The sequence below is a fragment of the Aplosporella prunicola genome (assembly GCF_010093885.1).
Source record: "Aplosporella prunicola CBS 121167 unplaced genomic scaffold K452scaffold_84, whole genome shotgun sequence".
In the NCBI taxonomy this organism is placed as follows: Eukaryota; Fungi; Ascomycota; class Dothideomycetes; order Botryosphaeriales; family Aplosporellaceae; genus Aplosporella; species Aplosporella prunicola.
This window is the reverse complement of record NW_022983612.1, coordinates 12721-35543: the sequence shown is the minus strand read 5'-3', so window position 1 is coordinate 35543 and position 22823 is coordinate 12721. Positions and strand designations below refer to the sequence as shown.

Here is a 22823-nt window from a genome sequence, read left to right as displayed (position 1 = left end):
ATAACCCTCAGCACCCCAAGAGGAGCAACTCTCTTCGCAAAGTTCGCAGAGGAATCCCGCTTCTTTACGGACATCTGTCCTAGGAAGACAGGTACACTCCCAGAACCCCCTTTAGCGGGGATTTAACGAAAAGACCCGTCCTTCTACCTTTTTTCTCTTCTTTCCTGTCTTTACATTTATTTCTTTCTCCCTTTCTAGCCTTAAAGGCCCAGCACCCTAGCAAAGAAGACACACGAGCAGGAGTTAGAGGAAAACTTACTGCGAAAAGAGCCTACAGAGACGCTTCGTCCGCGATATGCCACCCTAACAGCGTAAGCCGTAGGCAGCGTGGCACGTCCTATGCCCCTAGGGAGGCTACAGGGCACACGGTGGCAAGTACATAGTCGAACCGCGCGTGGACCCGCCGGACGTTAAATAGCAATCAATCAATCAATCAATCAATCTACGACGCCATCTCCTATTATACTATGTCTTTACTTAACCTTCCCTTGGAGCTGCTTCGCACCATCTTGGAACGACTTGTTGATGGCGACGGCTTAGAGCATACAGTGCAACTACGCGGCGTCAATAGTACATATATAATCTTCCATTACGAACGCTCTTTCTAACACATTCCAGGGCCTTTTAACCGAGAGATACTGCACGCATTAGCGAAGATACAAATCATTGAAGCCGGCCCTACCGCCCTATTCCCAAAAGAAGTCGAATCTCCAAACTAGCCCAGCCGAACCCAGTTCTTCGCGCGCTACCTGGTGCAGCGCCCCCACAAAATCCAGCACCGCTACCCCTACCAGCTCTCCGCTTTCATCAACCAGGTGCTCGATGCTCTCGTGGCCGGGCCGGGCGGTAACGCTGCACTGGTAGAAGACGGCCCTTTCCGTCACCAGTGCACCGTATCGCTCATCGACAACTAGGTATGTCAATGTTGCCGTAGGAAGGCTGATGACGCTATCAGGGATAGCAAGTGGACGATTCAACAAAGCGCCTCCGCCCACCAGAGACGACGTCTTTCTGGCAGCGATCATTCTACAACTTGTCTCGTTCATCGAGACGCAAGCCGTGAGCTACGACATCAACGCAACATTCAGCAAGATCGACTGTAAGCAACCATGGGGCCGCCCGCTCCACTCTGCCGTCAGGACCGCCGTGCTCGCTGCCGTCCTGACACCCCGCACCGACGTCAACGTGCTTGAGAATGGGTCGCTGGCGCTCGAGACGGCGGCCTGCCTGGACAACAAGGCGGCCATACACACGCTATTAGCCTGGCCAAACGTGCACTGCCGCGCCGACGGTGACGCGGTAACAAAAGCAGTGGTTGCGGCGTTCGAGAACGACCACACAGACGCCGAAATGATGATCCTGGCACACGCAGCTCCTGCGGTGCTCAGTATCGCCCTCCCCACGTGCTTGGTCGCGTGCTGCTGGCACGGGTCGCTGGACGCGGCGCGTGCGCTCCTTGACAAGGCTGTCACCGCGCTCGGGACAGATGCCGCCGTTGTTGCCGACGCGGTCAACGATGCGATGTTTTCCGCAATCTGTGCGGGGCATGAGAAGATGCTGCGCTTCCTCGTGCAGCGGGGCGGGCAGCTGGGCTCCTTATTCATGCTCTCCGAGCAGGTGCACGTACTCATCTGTAACGGGAACGTAGGCATGCTGCGCATGCTGGTAGATGCGGGCTTCCGGGCCGGATACGACGGGTACGACGGGCTGGAGACGGCAGCGAAGCTCGACGCCAGCGACACCGTTCGCGCGCTCGTGCAGATGGGCGCGGTGGCGCTCGACGAGAACACTGAGGAGGCGCAACGCTATAAGATCACGCAGCGCGGGGATATGGCGCGTTGGTGCAAGGCGGTGCTGATGGGGTGGGCATGCGCGTACGGAAATGTCGAGTTGGTCAGGTTTTATGCTGCCAACGGGTTTTCCGTTACCCCTGATTACGCGGCTGTATATGAGCGGTTTTTGGGCGTCGAGCCGGTTGTTGTGACGAGGGCTTATGGGCAGAAGGAGGTGGAGAGGACGCTGTTGGAGCTGGGGGCGAGGAAGGTGGATCCGCTTGGTACGGCATGGAGGGAGAGGTTTGCTGGTGGCGTAGTTCCATTTAGGTCGTTGAAGGAGCGGTTGCTGTCGGAGAGTAAGGATATAGAAGGTATGGATAGGTTTGCGCGTAGTAAGTGGTGCAGGAAGTGGTGTAGAGGTTTAAAACTTTGATTTTGTTTATTTTGTATTTTCGATTTCCGAGACCTACGTCAATATCTCATATAAAAAGGGCCAACCCTCGTTAGTAATAAATTTGATTCCTGATTTTCTTAATATGAGACGCGGGGGGAGAGTTACGTATAACGGGAAATTTTCAATATCTACTTCCTTATATCGTCCCAGTCTTTTAATACCAATGTTATTTTAATACCTATAGACTTTTGACTGCACACTGCTATCAGCGAGTCGTAAGTAAACTACTGCTAGGCGTGAATCATACAGATTCGGATAGTATGTGCATGGATCTTAATCTTGATTGCGAGGCGGCTCTCTCCCTATCGTTAAATCCTCAGTGGCTGTTGTGTCCGCTGTGGTAGCAGCTTCGGATGTTGAGGATGGAATGTCAATGGCAGATAGGGAGCCGGGTCGCGATGCGGTGGCGTGAGGGGCTTGACCGTGTTGGAATTGGGGCTTCTGCGGCCGCGCCCACAATAGCGGCTCATCGATACGCGTGCTGCATAGGTATGTCGCCGCCAGCGCGGCAGGAGTTCCTTTTCTACCTCTTTTGTATACCCTGCCTCTGTTTCTCAGTCTAAATTCACTTCTCAGACCATGCGTTGTCCTTCGGGTCTTTTTTCTTGGTACATCTCATCTTCTGATAGCGCTGCGTGAGAGGGAGAACTGACAGTAACGGTTCCATAGAGACGTTCGCCAAATTTAAAGACAGTTTGGCACGATAAAGAAACAGCTAATTCTGATTTTTGCGACTGCGGAGATACTAAAAGCACCAGCTTGCATGTAGACACAACCTAGAGTTAGTAGCCAAACCGGTTGTTGGTTAGGCCTTAGCCGCCTCTGCATCCTCTACCAACGAACCAACATCATATTCCTCAAGGTAAGCCCTTACGCTGACCCCTTCGTTGTCTTGGATGTCTAGGTCCGGGTTTTTCGTAAGCAAGAACCTGATAGCATCCTTGTTCCCCCCTTGAATAGCCCAGTGGAGAGGCGAGCTAAGCCCCTTGCTACGAAGTTGAAAGTAGGTCAAGACCTCTTGCTCCAAAACTTCGTTGACATCAGTGCCGTGCTCGATAAGGCACTGCATCTTAGGTAGGCTGCCAAGGAATGAAGCAATATGTAGCGCCGCTGTCCCTCGAGTTTCCGCGCCAGCGTTTAATAAGATTTCCAGCGTCTCGGTGTCGTTGAGTTCATCCCAATGAACTGAACTCAAGCGTGCAACGACACCGAGAGCTTTCAGCTTCTTTCTTACACAACGTCTGTTGCACGACAACTCAATATTTGGATTGACTCCTTGACGAAGTAGATAGCGGAATGTGTTTTTACGGCGTCTCCAGACACAATCGATTAACGGAGTAAAGCCTCCATGTAGCGTCATTTCGTCCAGCTCTCCCCAACTGAAACCACGCTTTTCCAGTATCTTGACCACTTCTTCTTCTTTGTCGCTCTCGCTTGCTGCATCGGTGGATTCTGGTTGCCCAAAACCCGCGGTCGTAACACTGCTCCAGCAGCTCAATGTTGCCAGATCTTGCTGCCATCTCGGCTATTTTACATAACTCGGATGAACCGACATCCGCAGTCTGCGAAGGCGGCATTGTTGATTGATTGCTCCTTGTTGGTTGGGGAGAGTTCTTCCTATCGTTGTAGTTGTTGGTTTTGCGTGATGTTGGTAACAAATGAAGTGGAAGGCTGGTTTTCTGTTGGTACGAGGCGTATTTTGCTGTGCCTCTCAAGGACGCCTAGTGGGTTTAAATAGATCTTCAAGCTTTGTTGCGGTGAGGCATGCAGTTTGGGGGCCACTGGCGTTATCTGTGGCACAGGTCCGGTTTGCCCCACAAAGCGTTACCCGAAAGGCCCGATTGGTGTTGGTTTTGGACTTAACCGTATTTACCACAACAGAAAGCAGAACCAACCAGTATATGAGATAACATAAAATCCTGCTACTAGAAGTACGTAGCAACGTGTCCCCCATCAAGAAATCCTAGTTTTACGCTCCCTTAACAACACCTTCAACAACATCTCTCTCACTATTATCAACCCATTTTTCAAAGCGAAATGTTCTTCAGTAACCCTTCTTTGTTGTTTATTGCAGCAGTCAGCATCGCCACCTCTGGCTTAGTGCTTGGATCACCCGTCCCATCTCCTGACGCTATCATCAGTGGCCCTAAATCTTACGAGGCAGCTACCGGTAACAACATCGCAGCCGGAGTAAGTCGGAAGACGTTCTAGATAATCAAATACAGATTTATTAACATAAATATCCAAGTACCAGGCTCCCCCTCCTGAAGTGCACGTCGTTCCGCGTACTTCGAAGAACGGGGCCACCAACACGGGAAGCCACAACTCCGGAAAAGACGGAAAAGGTTCTAACACTAAGGACAATACGGGAGGAAAGGCGAATACTTGCGACAAATCCTCAACAGAGTAGCAAGCTAAGAAGAGGGAGTTTCAGAAGCGTCTTCAAGATATAAAGAGAATGTATTAGAAATGAAAGTACAGGGTACGGTCAACTCGAATACTGGCATTGCTAGGCAAGATCTTTTATAGCTGATATGTCAGTCTTTATAGAGTGGAATATCTTCTATACGTCTGTACTTTTAGCTTCCTCTTTTCGTAAAACGCCACTAGTCACTCTTTACAATCCAGTCGCGTTTGTATTTGCAAAGGATGGTACCCGGAAATGATGTAGAGAAGAGGGGGTTTGCGGAAGTCGTGTATATGGTGAGATAAGACGTAGTACATAGAGCACCAAATCAATTCACCACGTCGACTTCTCTATCTGCACTCGAGGTATTTCGCCGTCACCATCTCGCTTCACATTGACGGACGTTAGAGTACAAAAGAAAGCAGAAAGCAAACTATCGAGATATTACTTCCCGTAAACGTCATGCAGTCAACTATTGAAAGAACGTCCACAAGCGGCTCAAAATCTCACCAGGAATGCACGCCAACAGAGCTGAAATAGATAAACCGCGCAAGCACCGACAGTCTCAGCAGATATTTATACTCCCCAGACAGACGTCCTTGCTTAACAAGCATGTAGTGCAGCCAGAGCGCAAGAAGCCCTCCGGGTCGCACAATCGGGAAGCCTGCCCCACCGCACCAAGAGAATCGCCACGACGGCGCGCAGTCCAGCCCGCTCGCACGACCTCAAACACCACCAGCTGACACCAAAAAGCACTATTCATCATCCAAGCCTACTTTCTCGCTACATCCACGCTCTCTATTCGAACCCCGCACCCCGCACTCGCGCGCCTCCAAAGCCGACGCAAAATGACGTACCCGTGCAGCAAGCCCAGCAGCTTATCAGCACCAGGCCCGGAAACTGGGGCGCGGAACCGAGAAGCAGGAAGCTGGAAGAGCAGAAGGTGGGTGGTGCAGCGTAGGTAGCACAAGAGCGATAGATAGGCGGGCCCGATCGATCAGGTGCGTTCGTGCGTGCTTGCATGTCATGTCGGGAAGGAAACACAAACACCACGGAAGGGACCCCCACTTTCCGCTCTGCATATAGCCCGCTAGTATTATCTACTACCTACCACGCAACTTCGATAACAGCACGCCTTGCGCCCTCACCTCGCGGCTCTGATTCCCTACACGGCAAAGCAGCACGCCCGCAGTGCGCGCGCTTTCAGCTCACAGCTTACGCCCCTCGCTCGCACCACACACCACACACCACCACTACAACACCGTGCCGATAAGCTGACTGGCTGAAGCCGTGCCCGCATCTCGCAGCGCACAAACACAAACGCCCTTAGCCGCATGCCATGCCATGCTATCTCGCTTGGCTGCTGCTGCTGCTGCCACTGCTGTTGTCGCTGCACGCGGCACGGCGCCAACAGCCCACCTATCTGGACGACAGGCCTGTTCTGCCTTGATCTGCCCCTGTCCGCCTTGTGCTTCGCAAGTTCCTAGCTTATCAGCGCGTGTCCCCTGCTGTTATATACCTACCTCTCTTTGCGCTATCTCTTGCCGATGTGTCTTTCGCTTTCGCTTTCACTGCGCAAACGAGACAATACCTCCCTGATGGCGCAGCTTGACGAGAAACTGGATATGAAGCTCCCGCGGCACGAGGCGGAGGCCGCTGATGCTGGCTCACCTATTGATAATGTTGAGGCTGGGACGGCGGCGGTGATTGCGGAGAAAGAGGAGAGGGGGGAGAGGAAGTTGGCGCGGTCGTTGCAGGGACGGCATATGCAGATGATTGCGATTGGTATGTTTGGTTTGTGTGCTGGATTGAGATGCGGCAAGGATGAGAAACAAGAGGAAAGTTGATGAGGGCGCAGTAGCTAACATGTCCGTCTTACACAGGCGGCTCTATCGGCGCCGGCCTCTTCGTAGGCACCGGCGGCGCGCTGCGAACCGGCGGACCAGGCTCGCTCGTAAGTGGCTGCTTCCACGAACCCCCACAGCACAACTAACCAACACGCGCAGCTCGTCGGCTTCCTGATCATCGGCACCATGATGATGTGCACGGTGCACGCGCTGGGCGAGCTCGCCATCCTCTACCCCGTCAACGGCGCCTTCTACGAGTACGCGGTGCGCTTTATCGACCCGGCATGGGGCTTCGCCATGGGGTGGGAGTACGCGATCGGGTGGATGGTGACGCTGCCGTTTGAGATTACGGCGGCGGGCATCACGCTCGAGTTTTGGAAGAGCCGGGAGGAGGTGAGTCCCGGGGTGTGGGCGGGCGTGTTCATGGGCGCGTTGATTCTCGTGCAGTTGTTTGGCGTGCGGGGGTATGGCGAGGGTAAGCAGTGCTTTCCTGTCACTGACTCCGCATGATATCGCGGAAGATGAAGGTCGGGTATGGACTCCGCTGACCACAGACCCACAGTCGAGTTCGTCCTCGCCATCATCAAGATCCTCGGGTGCATCGGCTTCATCATCCTCGGCATCGTCATCGACTGCGGCGGCGTGCCCACCGACACGCGCGGCTACATCGGCGCGCGCTACTGGCACGATCCGGGCGCCTTCCGCAACGGCTTCAAGGGCTTCTGCTCCGTGTTCGTGACGGCGGCGTTTTCGTTCGGCGGCACCGAGATGGTCGGGCTCGCGGCGGCCGAGGCCAAGGACCCGCGCCGTTCGCTGCCAAAGGCTACCCGGCAGGTGTTTTGGCGCATCGCGCTGTTCTACGTCTTGAATGTGTTTGTCATGGGCTTGGTGGTGCCGTCGGATAGCGATGTGCTGCTTGGTGCCAGTGGCGCGAACACCAAGGCGTCGCCGTTTGTGCTGGCGGTCCAGTTGGCGGGCATCAAAGGGCTGCCGCACGTCATCAACGCGAGTGAGTTGGCTCTCTTTCAGACAAACACCTGCCACATGCAAAAAGAAAACAAAACTAACAAACGCACGTACTTACAGTCATCACCCTCGCCGTCCTCTCAGTCATAAACAGCTGCACGTACGGCAGCACGCGCGTGCTACAAGCGCTCGCCTCCTCCGACCGGGCGCCCCGCATCTTCGCGCGCCTCGACCGCGCCGGCCGCCCAGTGTACTGCATCGCACTGCAACTAGCCGTCGGGCTGCTCGCGTTCCTGACGCTGGCCGCCGACGCGCAGACGGTGTTTTCGTGGCTGCTGGCCGTGACGGGGCTGAGCGGGCAGATAACGTACGCGAGCATCCTGCTGGCGCATCTACGGTTTCGGCGGGCGTGGCGGCTGCAGGGGCGCGGGCTGGAGGCGTTGCCGTGGCGAAGCGGGCTTGGTGAGGCGGGGAGCTGGGTCGGGTTGGTGCTCGTGGGGTGTAGTCTTGCGGCGATATTTTACTCGGGGCTGTTTGTACGTGGGCCCTTTCTCACTGTCGCTTCCTCTTCCTCTTCCTCTGCTTTCGGTCGTTTTGTTTTGCGTCTTCCTTCTTGTGCGACGTGAATGGAGGAAAGAAAGAAAAAGCTAACATAATGCGCAGCCCATCCACGAATCCCCCAACGCAGCCGCTTTCTTCCAGTCGTACCTCGCGGCGCCGATCACGCTGTCGCTGTTCCTGTTCTGGAAGGCGTATACGCGCGACTGCGGGCTGGGCGTCGACCTGCGGACCGTGGATCTGGATTGCGGGAGGCGGATGGAGGAGGAGTTGGATCCGGTGGATGGGGATGCCGAAGGAGTTGAGGAGGGCAAGGGGAAAAAGAGCGTGTGGCGGAGGGTGCTAAGGGTTGTGTTCTAGGTTGGCAGGTGGTGGTGCGGTGGTGTGGTGCGGTGTCGGAGCCGGTGTCGTTGTCGCTGATCCGTGGGGTGGATTGTGTTTGAAGAGGAACCCTAGGCTGGCAGGGATGGCAGAAACGAGAAACTCCACGAATGAGCTCGCTCGCTTGCGCAGTCGTGCATATCTATACTCGGTATGGCCTGTCGTTCCTGGATGGCGCGCAATGACGCAGGCTTGCATCGTGTCTGCTGCGCCGCTCCCGGGCGATCACCCCACGCATGAGTGCCTGTACGTCTGTCTGCGTGTCTGCATGGCAGATTAGCCGGTTGCCGCGTTCTTGATTACCTAGGTCCGCTGTACCTTCCTACTTACCTAGTTACCCCGCGCTTCTTGCATGGCTTGGCGGGGGGAGGAGGTGGATGAAGATTGTAAACAGAGAGCGGGTGCGCTGTCGACAATGCATCTTCAGCATTCGATTCAATCCCATTTCCTTTCTTCCCATCGCCATCATGGCATCCATCTTCAACATCCTCACCCGCGGCGGCAGCAGCAGCAGCAGCAGCAAGCCCACCAACAAGCCGACGCCCTCCCCCCCCTCACCACCCCACCCCCTCGTCCCACTCACGTATCCGCCCTTCCTCGCCGCCCGGCCCCAGCCCGCCGGCTGGCTGCGCACGCAGCTCCGCCTCGGCGCGCGCGGCCAGGCCGGCGCCCTCGGAAAGTTCTACCGCTTCGTCGTCCAGAGCAGCTGGGTGCTCGGCGAGGGCGCGCCAGAAGCGCACGAGTACTCGGCGCTGAACGAGGCGGCGCCGTACTGGTACCGCAGCGTCGTCATGCTTGCGGCGGCGCTGGGGACGGAGGAGGACGATGAAGACGCGCAAGAGCTGTGGCGGCAGGCGAATGCGTTCGTCGACCACGTGCTGCGCACGCAGGCGGACGACGGGTGGTTGGGTCCCGAGCGCAGCCGGCAGACGAGAGGGATCTGGGCGCGCTGTCTGCTGCTGCAGGGCATGGTGGTGCATGCGCGGGCGGACGCGACTCGGGAGGAGGCGATCCGCGGGGCGATTGCAAGATTTGTGAAGCTGGTGCGGGAGATGCTGCAGCGGGGCTGGGAGGGCTATCTCCCCGACGAGGCGGAGGGCGACGTCTTCGATCCGCAGCTGTTTGGCGTGGCGAGGGCGCATGAGCTGGCGACTGTGTTGGAGCCGCTGTTCCAGGAGGGGCCGGATGGCAGCGACGAGGGGAGGGACATGTGGGATGTTATGGAGATGATGTGGGAGGGGGGACGGGTGGGCGAGAGGGACTGGACGGGGTTTTTGAGCGAGTCGGGCTTTTTGAAGACGCCGGCTGTGAAGGGCGAGGTCAGCAATTTCTGCCATGGGGTCAATGTCGCGCAGGGTGAGTGTTGGATCGCCTGGACTTTCATTTCACCTGCTTACCTACTGCTGCCAGGCCTCCGCTACCCCGCCCAGCTCTACCGCATGCACCCCACGCCCACGCTGCTGGAACAAAGCAAACGCGCCGCCGACCTCGTCTTCACCCACCACGGCACGGCCGCCGGCTCCATGGCCAGCGACGAGTACCTGGGCGGGCTGGCGCCGACGCGCGGCTCCGAGACGTGCTGCACCGTCGAGCTGATCTTCAGCCTCACCTACCTGTACACGCTGTTTGGCGAGAGCGAGCTGGCCGAGCGGGCCGAGAAGGCGGCGTTCAATGCGCTGCCGGCGGCACTGAGCGAGGATTGGTGGGCCCATCAGTATGTGTGCCAGGTCAACCAGCCGTGGGCGAAGCAGTTGGAGGTGCCGGACGGGGAGCGCAGGCCGTGGTATGACGTGTGCGTGTACGCGAACGTGTTTGGGCTGGAGCCCGAGTATGTGAGTGTTTCCATGTTCCAGAGCGAGAGCGAGAGTGAGACTGAGACTGACACAAGCAGCCCTGCTGCACCGTCAACCACCCCATCGGCTATCCCTCCCTGCTTGCCAACGCCTTCTTGCGCGTCCCGCAACAGTACGACGACGGCATCCTGCACGCCCACATCCTGCCCTCGCGTCTCACGACTCCCGACGCCATCACCATCGACGCGCAGACAAACTACCCCTTCGTCCCCGCCGCGCTGCTCTACACCATCACGACGCCCAAGCCCTTGACCTTCTACATCCGCGTGCCGACGTCCATCGACCACGCCACGTCGACCATCGCGGTCCGCGGTCCACACACCCAAACCGAAAACGAGCAGCCCTTCGCGCCCAACTTCCACGCCGGCCTCCACCGCATCCCCCTCCCCGCCGCAGGCACCTACACCATCGCCGCAACCCTGCGCGCCGAGCCCCGCGCCGAGACGCACCCCGACGGCTCCGTCTCGGTGCACTGCGGCCCGCTGCTGTATGCCCACGCCGTGCCGTACACGACGACGACGCGTCCCCCGCGCGACTTTAAGGACCAGGAGCGCGATTGCCCGGACTTTGCTGCTGCGAGCATAGCGAGTGAAGCGGGCAAAAACAAGAATGACGACGAAGAGCCCTGGAAATCCCACATCCGCGACCACTTCCTCGTCCCGCAGACGCCCGACTGGGGCCTCGCCATCGACCCGTCCCAGCCACTGACGCTGCGCGCGCCGGACCCGTGGCTGGACAAGGCGCACACGCGGGTGCGGCCTCTGGTGGGCGACGACGACGACGACACAGACACAGACACAGCCACGCAGACGCCATGGGCGCCCGACGCCGCGCCGACGGCCGTCGAAGTGTCTGGCGTGCAGGTCCCGTGGCCGTTGAAGGGGGGTACGGCGGCCGAGCCGGGCGAGGTGGATACGAGCGATGAGGGGGCGTGGGGGGCACGGGGAAGGGTCAGGCTGGTGCCGTTCGCGACGGCGAGGGTCAGGGTCGCGCAGTTTCCAGTTGTGAGGTTGGGGGAGGGGGAGGGGGGTGATAAGGAGAAAGAGGAGAAGGTAGGGAAGGCGGGGAGGTGCGTGTGCATGTAGATTGAAATGTACCCGTGGGTGGGTGTAGATAGCAGAGCAGATAGGTACCGATGGATGGATGGATGCGAGCAATACGACCTGCCCCCCGCGGCAGTGATCGCAGCGGCCATGACGTCGTCGTCGTATTCCTGTCCCTCCCCGCGCGATTAATATATCCGCCGTGCATGCATGGCGAGGCGGCTCGCTTCCCGCAGGTCCTGCTACCCCGCCACCTCCGCAGACGCGGGTTCCTGCATATAAGCAGCAAACGTGACGCTGCACCGCACTGCACGACCGCCGCCGTTTGTTTGTTTGCCTGCCACTCACCCACGCGTCGCACTCCCTCTCGGCACGATGCACCTCCCGCTCCCTCTCCTCTTTCTCTCCCCGCTGCTCACCACAGCCTTACCCCACCATGAGCCCCGCCAAGCGCCCACCCCACAGAACCTCACCACCATCACGACGCCGGGGGGCAACACGGTGCGCTACAAAGACCTCACCGCAAGCGGAATCTGCGAGACGACGCCCGGCGTGGGCAGCTACAGCGGGTACATTGACGTGAACGGCGGGCGGGACCATGTCTTTTTCCTGTTCTTTGAGAGCCGGCGGGACCCCGCCACAGACCCATTGACGCTGTGGCTGAACGGCGGCCCCGGGTCCGACAGCCTGATCGGCGCCTTCGAGGAGATTGGGCCCTGCGAGGTCCTCGCCAACATGACCACCTCCCTGCGCTCGCACCCTTGGAACGGCATCTCGAATCTGCTGTTTTTGTCGCAGCCGGTCGGGACGGGGTTTTCGTACAGCGAGAAGAAGACTGGGTACTTGGATCCGACGTACTTGACTGTGGAGGAGGAGCCGACGCAGGAAGGGCAGAGCGAGGGGACGTGGGCGGTTGTCGATGCGACGCTCACCGATAATAGCCCACTTGCCGCAAGGACGACGTGGGAGCTTGTCCAGGGCTTTTATGGCGCGCTGCCGAGCTTGGACGCGCAGGTCGAGTCGAGCGACTTTCATCTGTGGTGAGTGGCTGGCGTTTGTCTTCTTTTCTCCACCATTACGGTCCAGACCAACACCCTGACATGGAATCAACCCGACACTAACAATTCCCCAGGACCGAGTCCTTCGGCGGCCACTGGGGCCCCGCCTTCTTCACCTACTTCTACGAGCAGAACGAAAAGCTGTCCGCGCAGGGCTCGCCCGGCCGCAAACTCAACATGAAATCCCTCGGCATCGTCAACGGCATCGTCGACGAGCCCACCCAGACCGAGTACCTGCTGCGCTTCACAAAGGAAAACACGTACGGCCTGCAGCTCATCAACGACACCATCTACGCCGAAGGCGACTGGGCGCTGCGCCGGCCGGGCGGGTGCCAGGACAACCTGAACAGCTGCGCCGCGCTGACGAAGGAAGGGCTGGTGCGGCGGGCGCAGTGCTCGGGCGCGCAGTTCATCTGCCAGAACGACGTCGAGAGCATGTACTACACTTTCAAGACGGAGAACCGGGGGACATACGACATCCGCGCGCGCGACGGCGACGACGTCCCGCCCAGCTTCTGGCGCGACTGGCTGAACACGGCCCCCGTCGCCAGCGCCCTCGGCGTCGACCTCAACTACACGGGCAACAACCAGATCTACAGCGCATACAGCGTGTCGGGCGACTTTGCGGCGCCGTACCTGCCCGACCTGTCCAAGCTGCTGCAGTGGGACGTGCAGGTCTCGCTGGTCTACGGCGACGCCGACTACATCTGCAACTGGCTGGGCGGCGAGGCGCTCTCGCTCGCGGCTGATTGGTCTGGGAAGGAGGATTTTGCCAAGGCGGGCTATACGGATCTGGTTGTTGATGGGGAGGCGTACGGCGAGACGAGGCAGTTTGGGAAGTTGAGCTTTACGCGCGTGTGGGAGGCCGGGCATGAGGTGCCGTGTAAGTTGCCTTGTCCATCTTTCCCTCTCTCTCCTATCCCTGCCGAGAAACCGTAGGCAGTGCGTGCACATGCTAACGTCCACACGCAAACAGTCTTCCAGCCCCTCGCCGCCTTCCAAATCTTCAACCGCACGAGCAACGGCTGGGACATTGCGACGGGCGAGATCGCCGTTGAGCCCAACAGCTCGTACGCTACGAACGGGACGGCCAAGGCGACGCGCACGAGGTCTGCGGGGCCGTTGCCGGAGGCGACGGGTTCGAGGAAGTAGGGGGTTGTGGGCTGTGCGGTGGTTGCTGTAGGATGTTGTGATGGTTGCTTGGTACATATTGGCTTGAGTGCATTCGTTATAATGTCCATACTGCAGCAACTTACAGGGTTTAGTGTCTGATGCCCGTCCTGCAATACTCAGGTCCACTTATCCGGGACACGTTTTCTGTAAAGCTACTGAGCAGCATGAGGTCAAGGTTTTTGAGTTCTGGACCGTCGTCCCACTTGCCCAGCACAAAACAGCGAAACTGAAAAAGGGCAACCAAGGAAAGATGCGTTCACGATATCTGAAAAGGAAATGTATGCCCTGGTGACACGCCGGGGAAAGCGGCTTTGAATTTTAGCTCCCGGATTGCTAGCAGAGACGGGTGGGAGGAGATGTATAGCATGTTGTTTACTTTGGGAAGCATGCGCATACGGCGTAGCCAAGAAAGGGCGGGAAAGATGGGGAACCGAGGAGCTTGGAGCGCAGGAGTGGTAAGCGGAGGTTTACGGTCCATGGTTTACAGGGCTTTAAAAGGGCTGCATGGTAGATACGCTCCAAGAACGAGAGCTTTGCTATGCCTGGCCGGTATGGTATAAGTAGCTGGTGTGCTGGCTGGCATTGAGCAATAGATGTTGTTCTGGTCCAAAGGGAGGGCATCATGTAAACGCGCTACCGCCACTCGGAACCATGGAGTCTTGGTTTGCGGATATTGAGCTGCAACCGCAGGACGGGCGAGGGTATTGAGTGCGTACAATGGTCTTTGCATGTACTGAATGTAGGTCTCTTTGACTGTTGGTAGAACATGCACGCTGCCGCGAATGAGCCCTGACGGTTTGCCTGAGGTTTGTTGTCGCGGCGATGATTGGGTGAAATTTGCGACTCTTCGAAGATGTACGGCCTGTGCTCCGCTGGGCATAAAGTGGTTCATGGCATCGCCTGGACACAGCTTATGCAACTCGAGGTAGTCTTGGTAATATCGAGCTTTTGCTCTGGGTATGTGTACGCATGACGTCTTGAGTGGACGGTGAAAATGGCTTGATCAGGTCAAGCAGGTTTCTTCCGAGGCTTGTCGGTCTGATGCAGTTGCGTTCAAACGGTGCAAACCGCGCGATCTGGCGCTGTAACGTGCTCTCTCACCAGCATGGTGCCTGCATTGAGCTCCAATCCATTGTGGTCCAGTCAACTTGGTTCATGTCGACGTCAAACGAGGTCTGCCCTGGTATGTCAGGATAGCCAAACAATCCCGAGCCCATTAAGTGCTGCCCTCCAGCGCCAAACCAAAGGCCCTGGTTCCCAAAGTCCATCGGTATAGGCAAAGGAAGGTCTTCAACGTTGATGTCGACAGCACTGTCGGGCTGTTGCTCAACGTCGCCGCTTTGCGCAAAGTCAGATCGCAACTCCATCAGTTTGTTCCTCACATCTACTACAACTCGCGGCAGCGTAAGCGGCTTCTCTTGTTCGGAGAATGCTTCGCACGCCTCCCATGCCTTCAGGACAATCCAGGAGAAGACGATAAAGATAGGCTTAAGGTCCATTCTTGAATTTGCCAGTCGGGCCGCGTAGTTCTCACCAATGACCTCCCAGGCGTTTTCAGCAAAGTCCGCGGTTGGCCGCTTCGTCAACTCTTGCAGAACAGTGATGTACGCGGGAAATGGAAAGTGGAAGTGTTGGAGCCAGTGATATCCTTGGGTGAGTGGTGAACTCATGAGTTTTGTGTCGCAATTGAGCATGCTCAGCGCGTAGGAGACAGCGGCGCTGTGCTGCTTATCCGTTAGGGGGGCCGATGAGGATGTCCGTTTCGCGTAAAGTTCCAGAAGCTTCATTTTCGAAAGATAACCTCGAGTGGTCCATATAGTCATAAAGTGGAGTGGGTTTTCTGGGTTGCAAAACGCGAGATGCTTTTCTTCCATGGCCTTCTCGAGGACGACAAATCCGCTGGATTCTAGAGCAAAGCCGTGTCGTGTGTCTTTAGCGACAGTGTTCAACGTCTGGTTGGTGAGGACGCGGTGAAATGCACTGTGACGGACAATACCGCCCAACGTGCTGCGCACAACAGAAAAAATTGCCTCGGTGGGTTTCTCGTGAGCCGCTGGCGGGTCCTTCATCTCCGGCCGAATTTCAAAATCATTGACGTTGGAAGGAGTCCTGCAGTCCCAGGTAGGAGCCAATGTTGACGTCTTGTAATCGAACATCTCGGAGATGCGGTTGTCGAAAACGACCAAAGACCACCATAATCGTCGTCGCATCTCAGCTTCGAGAGCGTTGCATTTTCCGTTTGTTGACTCATTGTGGATACCCATACGGTGTGCAATGCGGATAGCTAAGCCTAGTGTTGAGGACAGAGCTCGGGGATCTGTGTCAGGTCTGACTGAGATCTAAAACTGTCAGAAATAAACGATTAACGTTATAGTCCAATGCAGTTACCAGATAGAGATACAACGCTGTTAAGCAATCGCGATCGCCGGTCCGTAAAACCCGACAGTTTTGCAGGGCTTGTCGACATCCAGATTGATAGCATGTTAGAAGGTCTTCCCTTGCCGACCCAAATAAGATTTGGCATTTGTCTTCCTTGAGGCTCAAGATGGCAACGCAATAGATGCTGAGCATTACTGCTTCCATTGTAGGACTGATATCGGCCACATTGCTGGCGGCGTTGATGATGAGGGGCTGCAAGGTCGGGGTGTGCGTGACTTTGAGTAGCGGGTCAACGTTTTCCAAGTATATTTGCCAAAGCCTAAAGATTTGGGCTTGATTCGGGTGCAAATGAGAGAGGTCGACTTTAGTATTCGACGAACCAAACACGAGAAGGTCATCACTGCTACCGCTTTCGTACATCTGATCCCATACCTTCTTGATCGTATCCGGACGCACATGATCGTTGACATGTAGGAGGCCGCTACCTTGGCCAGTGTCATTGGTATCGTCCTCGACGTCTTGAGTCTCCCTTAAAAGTCAGTGGTGCTTGTCGCTTGAAATCACTTGAAAACTTAGCTATACCCTTTGATCCGTGGCATCCCATATGTTTCTTTGGCAAAGTTAGTGATCTACAATCATGTGATTTCTGGACCCGTACACTGTTCTGGAATTGACAGTCGCCATATCCCTTGACAAATCTGTCTCTTGAACCGGTCCTTCCAAATGCGCATCGTAAGGAGAATCAGAGCCTCCGCTTTCCACGGGAGACGCGTGGTCCACATCACGCGGATGTAGAGGCTCGAATTTGATATTGTTCTGGCGAAGCAGGTCCTCATAGTGCCGAAGGCGGGTCAGCAGCTCTCGCTCGGGGAACCTGCGGCGGCGCTCGCGTGGAGCAAGGGTGTTGGCTGGCACGCATTGCGCGCAGGCTCGGACGCAGTTGGCACATGGAAATTTGCGGTCGCACTTAACCTTGCGCTGCTGGCAAAGGACACATGCAAGCACGCGCTGTGGCTTCGCAGTGGCTGTCGACATTGTGTGATGCAAAGATGAGACGGAGAGGTGAGGTTGCGGCAGGGTGCGGGGGAGTCGGACTTTGAGCGCCCGATCTTGCCGCTCGGGCTTTTCTACTTCCCGACCACTCACATCGGCCTTTACTAAAGTCCGTCAAGCACCTCCTGGCGCATCCTCTCGTGCTTTCCTAGAGCCCGACAACTCAATCCTAAGCCAGTCGCTTGTTCATTTCTAACATACCTTTCCACATTTAAAAATGAAACATTTCTTCTCACTTCTCGTCCCTACAGCGCACTCCCAGCCCACAGAGAGGTCCTTACACTATCAATTCCATTGGTTTTTCCGCCTCAGGTCACTATGACATCCCAACCCTCCGATGCTAGACCAAACGATAGGCCAGAATCGGCCACGGCGGAGCAGAATCAATCAAGCACACTCACTGTTCTCTTGGTGGTCTCGGCTCTTACAAGCATGTTCCTTGTTGCTCTTGACAGGACCATTATCTCGACGGTATGGATGGAACCCAATGATAAAATCAGCCGTTTACTGGCAGCGCTGCGCGACCTGATACTGACTAAACTCTCGACAGGCCGTACCCAAAATTGCTGATGAATTCAACTCTCTCGCTGATGTCGGCTGGTACGGAAGCGCATACTTGTTGACGTGTTGCGCGTTCCAACTGTTGTTTGGAAAGCTTTACGCGTTGTACCCTATAAGGGGCATTTTCCTGGCCAGCATCCTACTGTTCGAAGTTGGCTCTGTCATCTGTGGAGCTGCTCCCAACTCAGTAGCCTTCATAATTGGAAGAGCAATTTCGGGGGTTGGCGCCGCTGGTATTTTTGCTGGATCGGCAAGCTTCGCCCTTTCCAAAACTCATTGGACATAATAGCTAATAATAGTAGATTGTCTGCATTGTGCACGCCGTTCCTCTACACAAACGTCCGAAAGTACAAGGCCTTTTTGGTGCACTTTTTGGCTTTTCATCCATTGTCGGCCCCTTGATTGGCGGTGCCTTCACGTCGAAAGTGACATGGAGATGGTGCTTCTACATCAATCTGCCCTTTGGTGGAATAGCGATGATCGTTATTGCCTTCTGCCTTAAACCGCCGGCTCAGGATACCAAGTCGACTCGCTGGACTGAGAAGCTCTCCCAAATCGATGCTCTTGGGAGTGCTTTTGTAATACCGGCTGAGGTTTGCCTCTTGCTGGCACTTCAATGGGGTGGTCAGACATACGCGGTTAGTTATTCCTAACACGGTTTCCAAATTGCAATGTACTCATGTTACCCAGTGGAGCAATGGACATATCATAGCGTTGTTAACGCTCTCGGGGGTTTTTCTCATGGCTTTTGTTGTTGTTCAAACGATGCTTCCTACGACAGCAACACTACCTCCACGCATCTTCAAGCATCGGAGCATCGTGGCGGGATTCTGGCAAAGCATCTGGGTCGGTTCTGTGAACTACATATTTGGTAAGAGGACCACTTCATCCACCGTTTCCTCAAAGCTGACTGTGATCGAAGTGTACTTCCTCCCAATTTGGTTTCAATCCATAAAGGGCGTGTCCGCTGTGCAATCCGGTATACGTCTTTTGCCTCTAATGCTATCAATGGTTGTTGGAACGCTCTCCGGTGGGTTCACAACCTCGAAGATTGGATACTACACGCCGATGGCCATTGTAGGAACAAGTGTCATGTCCGTTGGAGCGGGGCTTCTTACAACGCTGCAAGTTGACTCGGGCGAGGGAAAGTGGATTGGGTATCAGGTCCTCTACGGAATCGGCTTGGGCTGGTGTTTTCAAGTACCGAACCTTGCTGCTCAGACTGTTCTACCAAAGAAGGACGTTTCAATCGGGATAGCACTGATGATGTTCGGCCAGCTCCTAAGTGGAGCGGTGTTTGTCGCTGTTGGCGAGAACGTACTGGCAAACCAGCTCATAAAGAGACTTTCGGGAATTTCAGGTATTGAGCCGAGCCTTGTTACATCTGGTGGCGCCACGTCCCTTCTTAGCTCGGTACCTGCAAGCCTACGAGGGGCGGTTCTGGTAGCCTACAACGAGGCCCTTCGAAAGGTTTTCCAAGTCGGGCTAATTGTGGCATGCCTTGCTGTCTTGGGTGCAGCTTCGTTGGAATGGAGGAGCATCCTTCAGAAGCCAAAGACAAATGTGGATGCTGAGACTATGGACACAAACAAAGACGAGCGGGAAGGCTAAAAAGGCTCGGGTGTCGTGAATACGGTATATAATTCGAGTTTCATAATTGAAGGTAGATTTAATTCTATTATTTCACGATCTTCTTCCTTATCGAATGTCAAAAAGAGTTTGAACCTAAATCACAGACTTTAAAAACAGTTAAATACAGCCCTCCACTGACAAATTCGATCCCATATTTTCCGTCGTTGGTGATTTTTATGGTGTTGCGTTTTGATTTAGTTTCTTGAAGATCTTTGTAGCTCGTCATTGTAAACGTATGTTAGCCACTCTAATAAGCCCTCTGGGTGTTGATGGTTTCTGTTATGACAAGCCTCCTCCCTACTGCCTTTTTGGCTGGAAATCCTTTCAATTTCCTCCCATACTTCTTTCGCCGAATAGAAAAACCTTGGGCTGAGAGGGTTCCAGTTTCGAGTTGTATAGAATGTATAAGAAATTCGGGAAAATATTTCATTCCGTGCTTTGAGTTCATTCTCATGCTCATGATGCGTGGTCAATTTCGCCGCCTGCTCGACATCGTGATAGCTACGGCACGCTCTTCGTAATCCTCGAATCATTTGCCAGGCCGTCTCATATTCTGAGAAGTTCAAAGTGAGAACAAAGCTTTTTTTGTCTTCCTGTATGTATTCTAAGAGGCCCAGGCCTTCTAAGTCGCTCCTTGTTTGTGCAGCCCATCGTTCATAAGGCATTGAACAACGAGGCAGCTCGACATCCTAAGATGTGAAAGAGCACTCTGTTTCAGCGCAATCGGTCTCTTTTATCACTCCCCATTTTAGTGGTAATGCCCGAGTGTCGTCTTGAGAGGTTTCCGGTTTATATTGGCATGCGGCAGATATTGCAGCACTGCAACTGCTAGCAATGGGTATGTTGTTTTGAAGACGAGTATAGCCGATCACAAGGCCGAGACCCAAGTACCCAAAGGCCCAAATAAGTGTTAAGATCATTGCAAGAGGTGAATAGCCGCATGACATCACACGGTAGCGCCGATCTACGTCGATACTGACGACAAAGATAGCCTGAGATGCAAGCCAGTGGAGTCCAGTTGACATGGCCATAAGAGGAATTCCGAACCGGAAAGGTAGCTGGAGGAAGTGTGTACTTCGCTGATAACCCCGAGGAATAGTGGATACACGAAGTCCTTTTCTTTCTGATCCGTATTTGTCCCACTCGCTGGCGAGAAGCAGAGCGGTGATCGCGCTGTTATACGTGAAGTACATCAACGACAGGACAAATTGGGGCAGGTTGGCAATAAGCGCGTTATCCCATAGAGCTGAAGCCCCCCTATTACTGATGTCCCAACTGGTAATTAGAGTTCTAACGTCGACGACGCCAAGGCCTATGTCCATTATCGCTTGGATGTTTTTTGGGCCTTTAAGATTGGAGAGCCCAAGAATCAGACCAACCACTACCATGATAACAAAAGCTAAAAGCCTGTACGGTTTATTAGTAAGAATTCCAATGCGGTTGGTGCGAACATACGAGAGTCCAAGTAAAAATATCCGCCTTGGGCTGATTGTATGTATTCGCCGTTGCTGATGAGGAAACCAAAGCTTTGGTAAGCCGGACCAGGCATCAGGGAAGTACGTTAAGTCCAGCTTTTGTAGGAAATGTACTCCTTTAGTGGCTGGGTCTGGTCGCTCAAGGAACGAAGAAATAGCGTCGCCTACTGTGAGGAGTGGGATTGAGCGTGCCGTAAATGCTAAGAAAAGCATAATGCAACATTTTACAAGCGTAACGAATACGATAATTATCGCAAACGGCACGCTCATTTCCAGCTCACAGTACTCCTCAACGCGAGTGCTGTAACAAGCAGAAATGTTTTGTCCGAATGGAGACCAATATGTTGTGTGCTGGAGCTTTTTGATATCGCAAATATCTTTGCAAGAATCCTCGAAGGATCTAATAGCATCTCCACAAATCCAGTAAGGGGCATCCGGCAAACATGGCGTCGACTGAACAGAAAAGTAATCATTAGTGGCGTTCAGCTCGTAATGATAATTGTCGATTCCCCAGAAGGCGTCAACATGGAAGGTCCCGTTAAATATGCCTTTGAATAGGCTAGTATCTTGGTTTTTCAACGAGGCGTTGGATTGTGAGGTCTCACGAAATGAGCCCCTTTTTAAGCTAACAGCTTGATCTCGTTGCAGAAAAACAAACCTTCGGCCTGTTATAGAGGGCTTCCCAAATATTTCTCGGCATGCTTCCGGAGAAAACCTTTCAAGGTCGACCTCAATTATGTTTGCTTCGTGGCTGTTGCTTAATGCTGCAACTGAGTTGCTTGGAAAAAAATAGTTCTGGTAGGGGATATCAATGAAACCAAGATTTGTGGTATTGATCGTCTCCTCGCCGTTAAATGTGTCAACCAAGCGAAGGTCCGTAATGTTAATAACTGTCTTGCCGCTAATCGCGTTGAACAACCCAGGATTAACGGTATAGATGTCGTAGGAACTGGCGCTTGTCGTGGTAAATATCGTAGCGTTGAACCTTAAAATGATGTTAGAAAGGTGCCAATACAACAAGAAAATTCCTTACAAAAAGTGAAGAGGCAAAGAAGTAAGCATGAGGCAGTACCATAGGAAAGCTTGCTTTCGGCCAACGTGTCGGAGATTACGGTAACTTGGTACGCCTATATCAAGCCAAATCTTCTTCGCGTGCGCCTTGTCTACGTCTTCTCTTGTGGGAGCCGAAAGGCATTGCATGCTGAAGTTACTGGCACCGAGAAGTAGACTACTGGTTAAGTTAATGTAGAAATGGGCGCCTGTATTGATTGAGCGCACAGTTGCGCAGCTTCCTTGGAACAAGACACCCCGGCCGTCATGAATACCTTTTGCGAAAACGATAACGGCAATCGTCACCCCAAGGTTGACTAGGAATGCGATAACTGCCGAAATTGCACCAACTTTGAGGGAAAAGCTTGAACCAACGAGGGAATGCGAAACTTTCCAGGCCTGAAACTTCGTATAGAAACTCTGTTCCTTTGGCTCAGTTCGAAATAAGCCATCAGTCTGTGGCAAAGAGGTTTCTTGGTAGCCGCTCCCATCGTCAAGTAGGTGTTTCGTGGATCTCGGTTGAGTACCGGATGGTGGGTCGTGAGAGATACCACGCAGCGGGATTTCGTCCATGGCGACACGAAAACAGATGGCGGACAGTACACGGGAACTATAGTTTGAGATATGACAGAAAAATCTCGCGAAGAAAGCTAAGTTGTATAGAAGGCGTGTCAGCTCCGAGGTGGAGTCCAGCCTCAGCTGTACCCACAAAAAGCTAAATATAGAACGAAGCAGCGATGCAGTATGCACAGAATGACCGGGTACTCGCACGTGACAACGGCAGTGGATAGGACAGCCACAATATATAATGGACGGAAGCAAAAACATCAGCCTTTTAAGTAATCAGAAGCTGTTTCTCGGGGAAGCTGTTTCTCGGGGTGCTAAGATTTATATAGATGGTTATGGGCGATCGATCTACCACTGCTGCCCCCCACTCGCTACACCCCCCCAATTAGGCGTCATTTCGTTACAATGCGACGTCAGCTGTTTACAAAACAACTACCCACAAGGTGTTGGGAGTTGATTCGTCGCCATGGGACGCCATATTCAATAGGTCGGTAGTCAATTTATCGAATTTTAGCATATTTTCCCGGAACCACCGGTAGACTAGTGCTGATTGAGTTGAGTTGAGTTGAGTTAAATTCATTTACCCTGACC

General features: G+C 54.5%; 9 protein-coding genes across 9 annotated transcripts; 6 read left to right on the top strand and 3 right to left on the bottom strand.

The window, feature by feature from the left end:
* Nucleotides 1-942: 942 nt before the first annotated feature.
* K452DRAFT_362999 (uncharacterized protein) lies at nucleotides 943-2239 on the top strand (the record flags this gene model as incomplete). Its single annotated transcript, XM_033546549.1, has 1 exon — nucleotides 943-2239. The coding sequence occupies one exon, from the start codon at nucleotides 943-945 to the stop codon at nucleotides 2206-2208; it is 1266 nt and encodes a 421-aa protein (XP_033391433.1). The 3' UTR covers nucleotides 2209-2239.
* Nucleotides 2240-3034: 795 nt separating this feature from the next.
* Nucleotides 3035-3589, bottom strand: K452DRAFT_313779 (uncharacterized protein; the record flags this gene model as incomplete). Its single annotated transcript, XM_033543695.1, has 1 exon — nucleotides 3035-3589. One exon carries the CDS (start codon nucleotides 3587-3589, stop codon nucleotides 3035-3037), a length of 555 nt encoding a protein of 184 aa, XP_033391432.1.
* Nucleotides 3590-4203: 614 nt separating this feature from the next.
* Nucleotides 4204-4748, top strand: K452DRAFT_165643 (uncharacterized protein). Its single transcript, XM_033535717.1, has 2 exons — nucleotides 4204-4419; nucleotides 4478-4748. The coding sequence occupies exons 1-2, from the start codon at nucleotides 4267-4269 to the stop codon at nucleotides 4637-4639; spliced, it is 315 nt and encodes a 104-aa protein (XP_033391431.1). The 5' UTR covers nucleotides 4204-4266; the 3' UTR covers nucleotides 4640-4748.
* A 1513-nt stretch (nucleotides 4749-6261) lies between these two features.
* Nucleotides 6262-8367, top strand: K452DRAFT_238864 (uncharacterized protein; the record flags this gene model as incomplete). Its single annotated transcript, XM_033537683.1, has 6 exons — nucleotides 6262-6421; nucleotides 6520-6590; nucleotides 6643-6958; nucleotides 7046-7492; nucleotides 7570-7985; nucleotides 8113-8367. The coding sequence occupies 6 exons, from the start codon at nucleotides 6262-6264 to the stop codon at nucleotides 8365-8367; spliced, it is 1665 nt and encodes a 554-aa protein (XP_033391430.1).
* A 488-nt stretch (nucleotides 8368-8855) lies between these two features.
* On the top strand, nucleotides 8856-11326 carry K452DRAFT_281120 (uncharacterized protein; the record flags this gene model as incomplete). Its single annotated transcript, XM_033539480.1, has 4 exons — nucleotides 8856-9744; nucleotides 9799-10220; nucleotides 10280-10993; nucleotides 11051-11326. 4 exons carry the CDS (start codon nucleotides 8856-8858, stop codon nucleotides 11324-11326), a joined length of 2301 nt encoding a protein of 766 aa, XP_033391429.1.
* A 333-nt stretch (nucleotides 11327-11659) lies between these two features.
* K452DRAFT_313776 (uncharacterized protein) lies at nucleotides 11660-13807 on the top strand (the record flags this gene model as incomplete). The annotated part of the gene is made up of 4 exons (XM_033543694.1): nucleotides 11660-12324; nucleotides 12417-13225; nucleotides 13319-13451; nucleotides 13591-13807. The coding sequence occupies 4 exons, from the start codon at nucleotides 11660-11662 to the stop codon at nucleotides 13805-13807; spliced, it is 1824 nt and encodes a 607-aa protein (XP_033391428.1).
* A 702-nt stretch (nucleotides 13808-14509) lies between these two features.
* K452DRAFT_165518 (uncharacterized protein) lies at nucleotides 14510-16701 on the bottom strand. The gene is made up of 4 exons (XM_033535716.1): nucleotides 16553-16701; nucleotides 16477-16504; nucleotides 15904-16423; nucleotides 14510-15854 (listed from the first exon to the last, which is right to left on the bottom strand). Exons 2-4 carry the CDS (start codon nucleotides 16491-16493, stop codon nucleotides 14613-14615), a joined length of 1779 nt encoding a protein of 592 aa, XP_033391427.1. The 5' UTR covers nucleotides 16494-16504; nucleotides 16553-16701; the 3' UTR covers nucleotides 14510-14612.
* A 564-nt stretch (nucleotides 16702-17265) lies between these two features.
* Nucleotides 17266-19119, top strand: K452DRAFT_346728 (uncharacterized protein; the record flags this gene model as incomplete). Its single annotated transcript, XM_033545478.1, has 5 exons — nucleotides 17266-17418; nucleotides 17498-17758; nucleotides 17811-18146; nucleotides 18199-18379; nucleotides 18431-19119. The coding sequence occupies 5 exons, from the start codon at nucleotides 17266-17268 to the stop codon at nucleotides 19117-19119; spliced, it is 1620 nt and encodes a 539-aa protein (XP_033391426.1).
* Nucleotides 19120-19745: 626 nt separating this feature from the next.
* K452DRAFT_165356 (uncharacterized protein) lies at nucleotides 19746-22308 on the bottom strand. Its single transcript, XM_033535714.1, has 3 exons — nucleotides 21649-22308; nucleotides 20596-21600; nucleotides 19746-20547 (listed from the first exon to the last, which is right to left on the bottom strand). Exons 1-3 carry the CDS (start codon nucleotides 22236-22238, stop codon nucleotides 19830-19832), a joined length of 2313 nt encoding a protein of 770 aa, XP_033391425.1. The 5' UTR covers nucleotides 22239-22308; the 3' UTR covers nucleotides 19746-19829.
* Nucleotides 22309-22823: the final 515 nt, after the last annotated feature.

Bases quoted from the DNA above. Each gene is read 5' to 3' on its own strand.
- K452DRAFT_165643 (XM_033535717.1), top strand. From the start codon at position 4,267: ATGTTCTTCAGTAACCCTTCTTTGTTGTTTATTGCAGCAGTCAGCATC. The intron at 4,420-4,477 runs GTAAGTCGGAAG...TAAATATCCAAG, and splicing joins GTAACAACATCGCAGCCGGA to TACCAGGCTCCCCCTCCTGA.
- K452DRAFT_165518 (XM_033535716.1), bottom strand. The intron at 15,855-15,903 runs GTAACTGCATTG...TGACAGTTTTAG, and splicing joins CAGCGTTGTATCTCTATCTG to ATCTCAGTCAGACCTGACAC.
- K452DRAFT_165356 (XM_033535714.1), bottom strand. From the start codon at position 22,238: ATGGACGAAATCCCGCTGCGTGGTATCTCTCACGACCCACCATCCGGT. The intron at 21,601-21,648 runs GTAAGGAATTTT...CATCATTTTAAG, and splicing joins TCTTTGCCTCTTCACTTTTT to GTTCAACGCTACGATATTTA. The intron at 20,548-20,595 runs GTATGTTCGCAC...TAAACCGTACAG, and splicing joins ATATTTTTACTTGGACTCTC to GCTTTTAGCTTTTGTTATCA.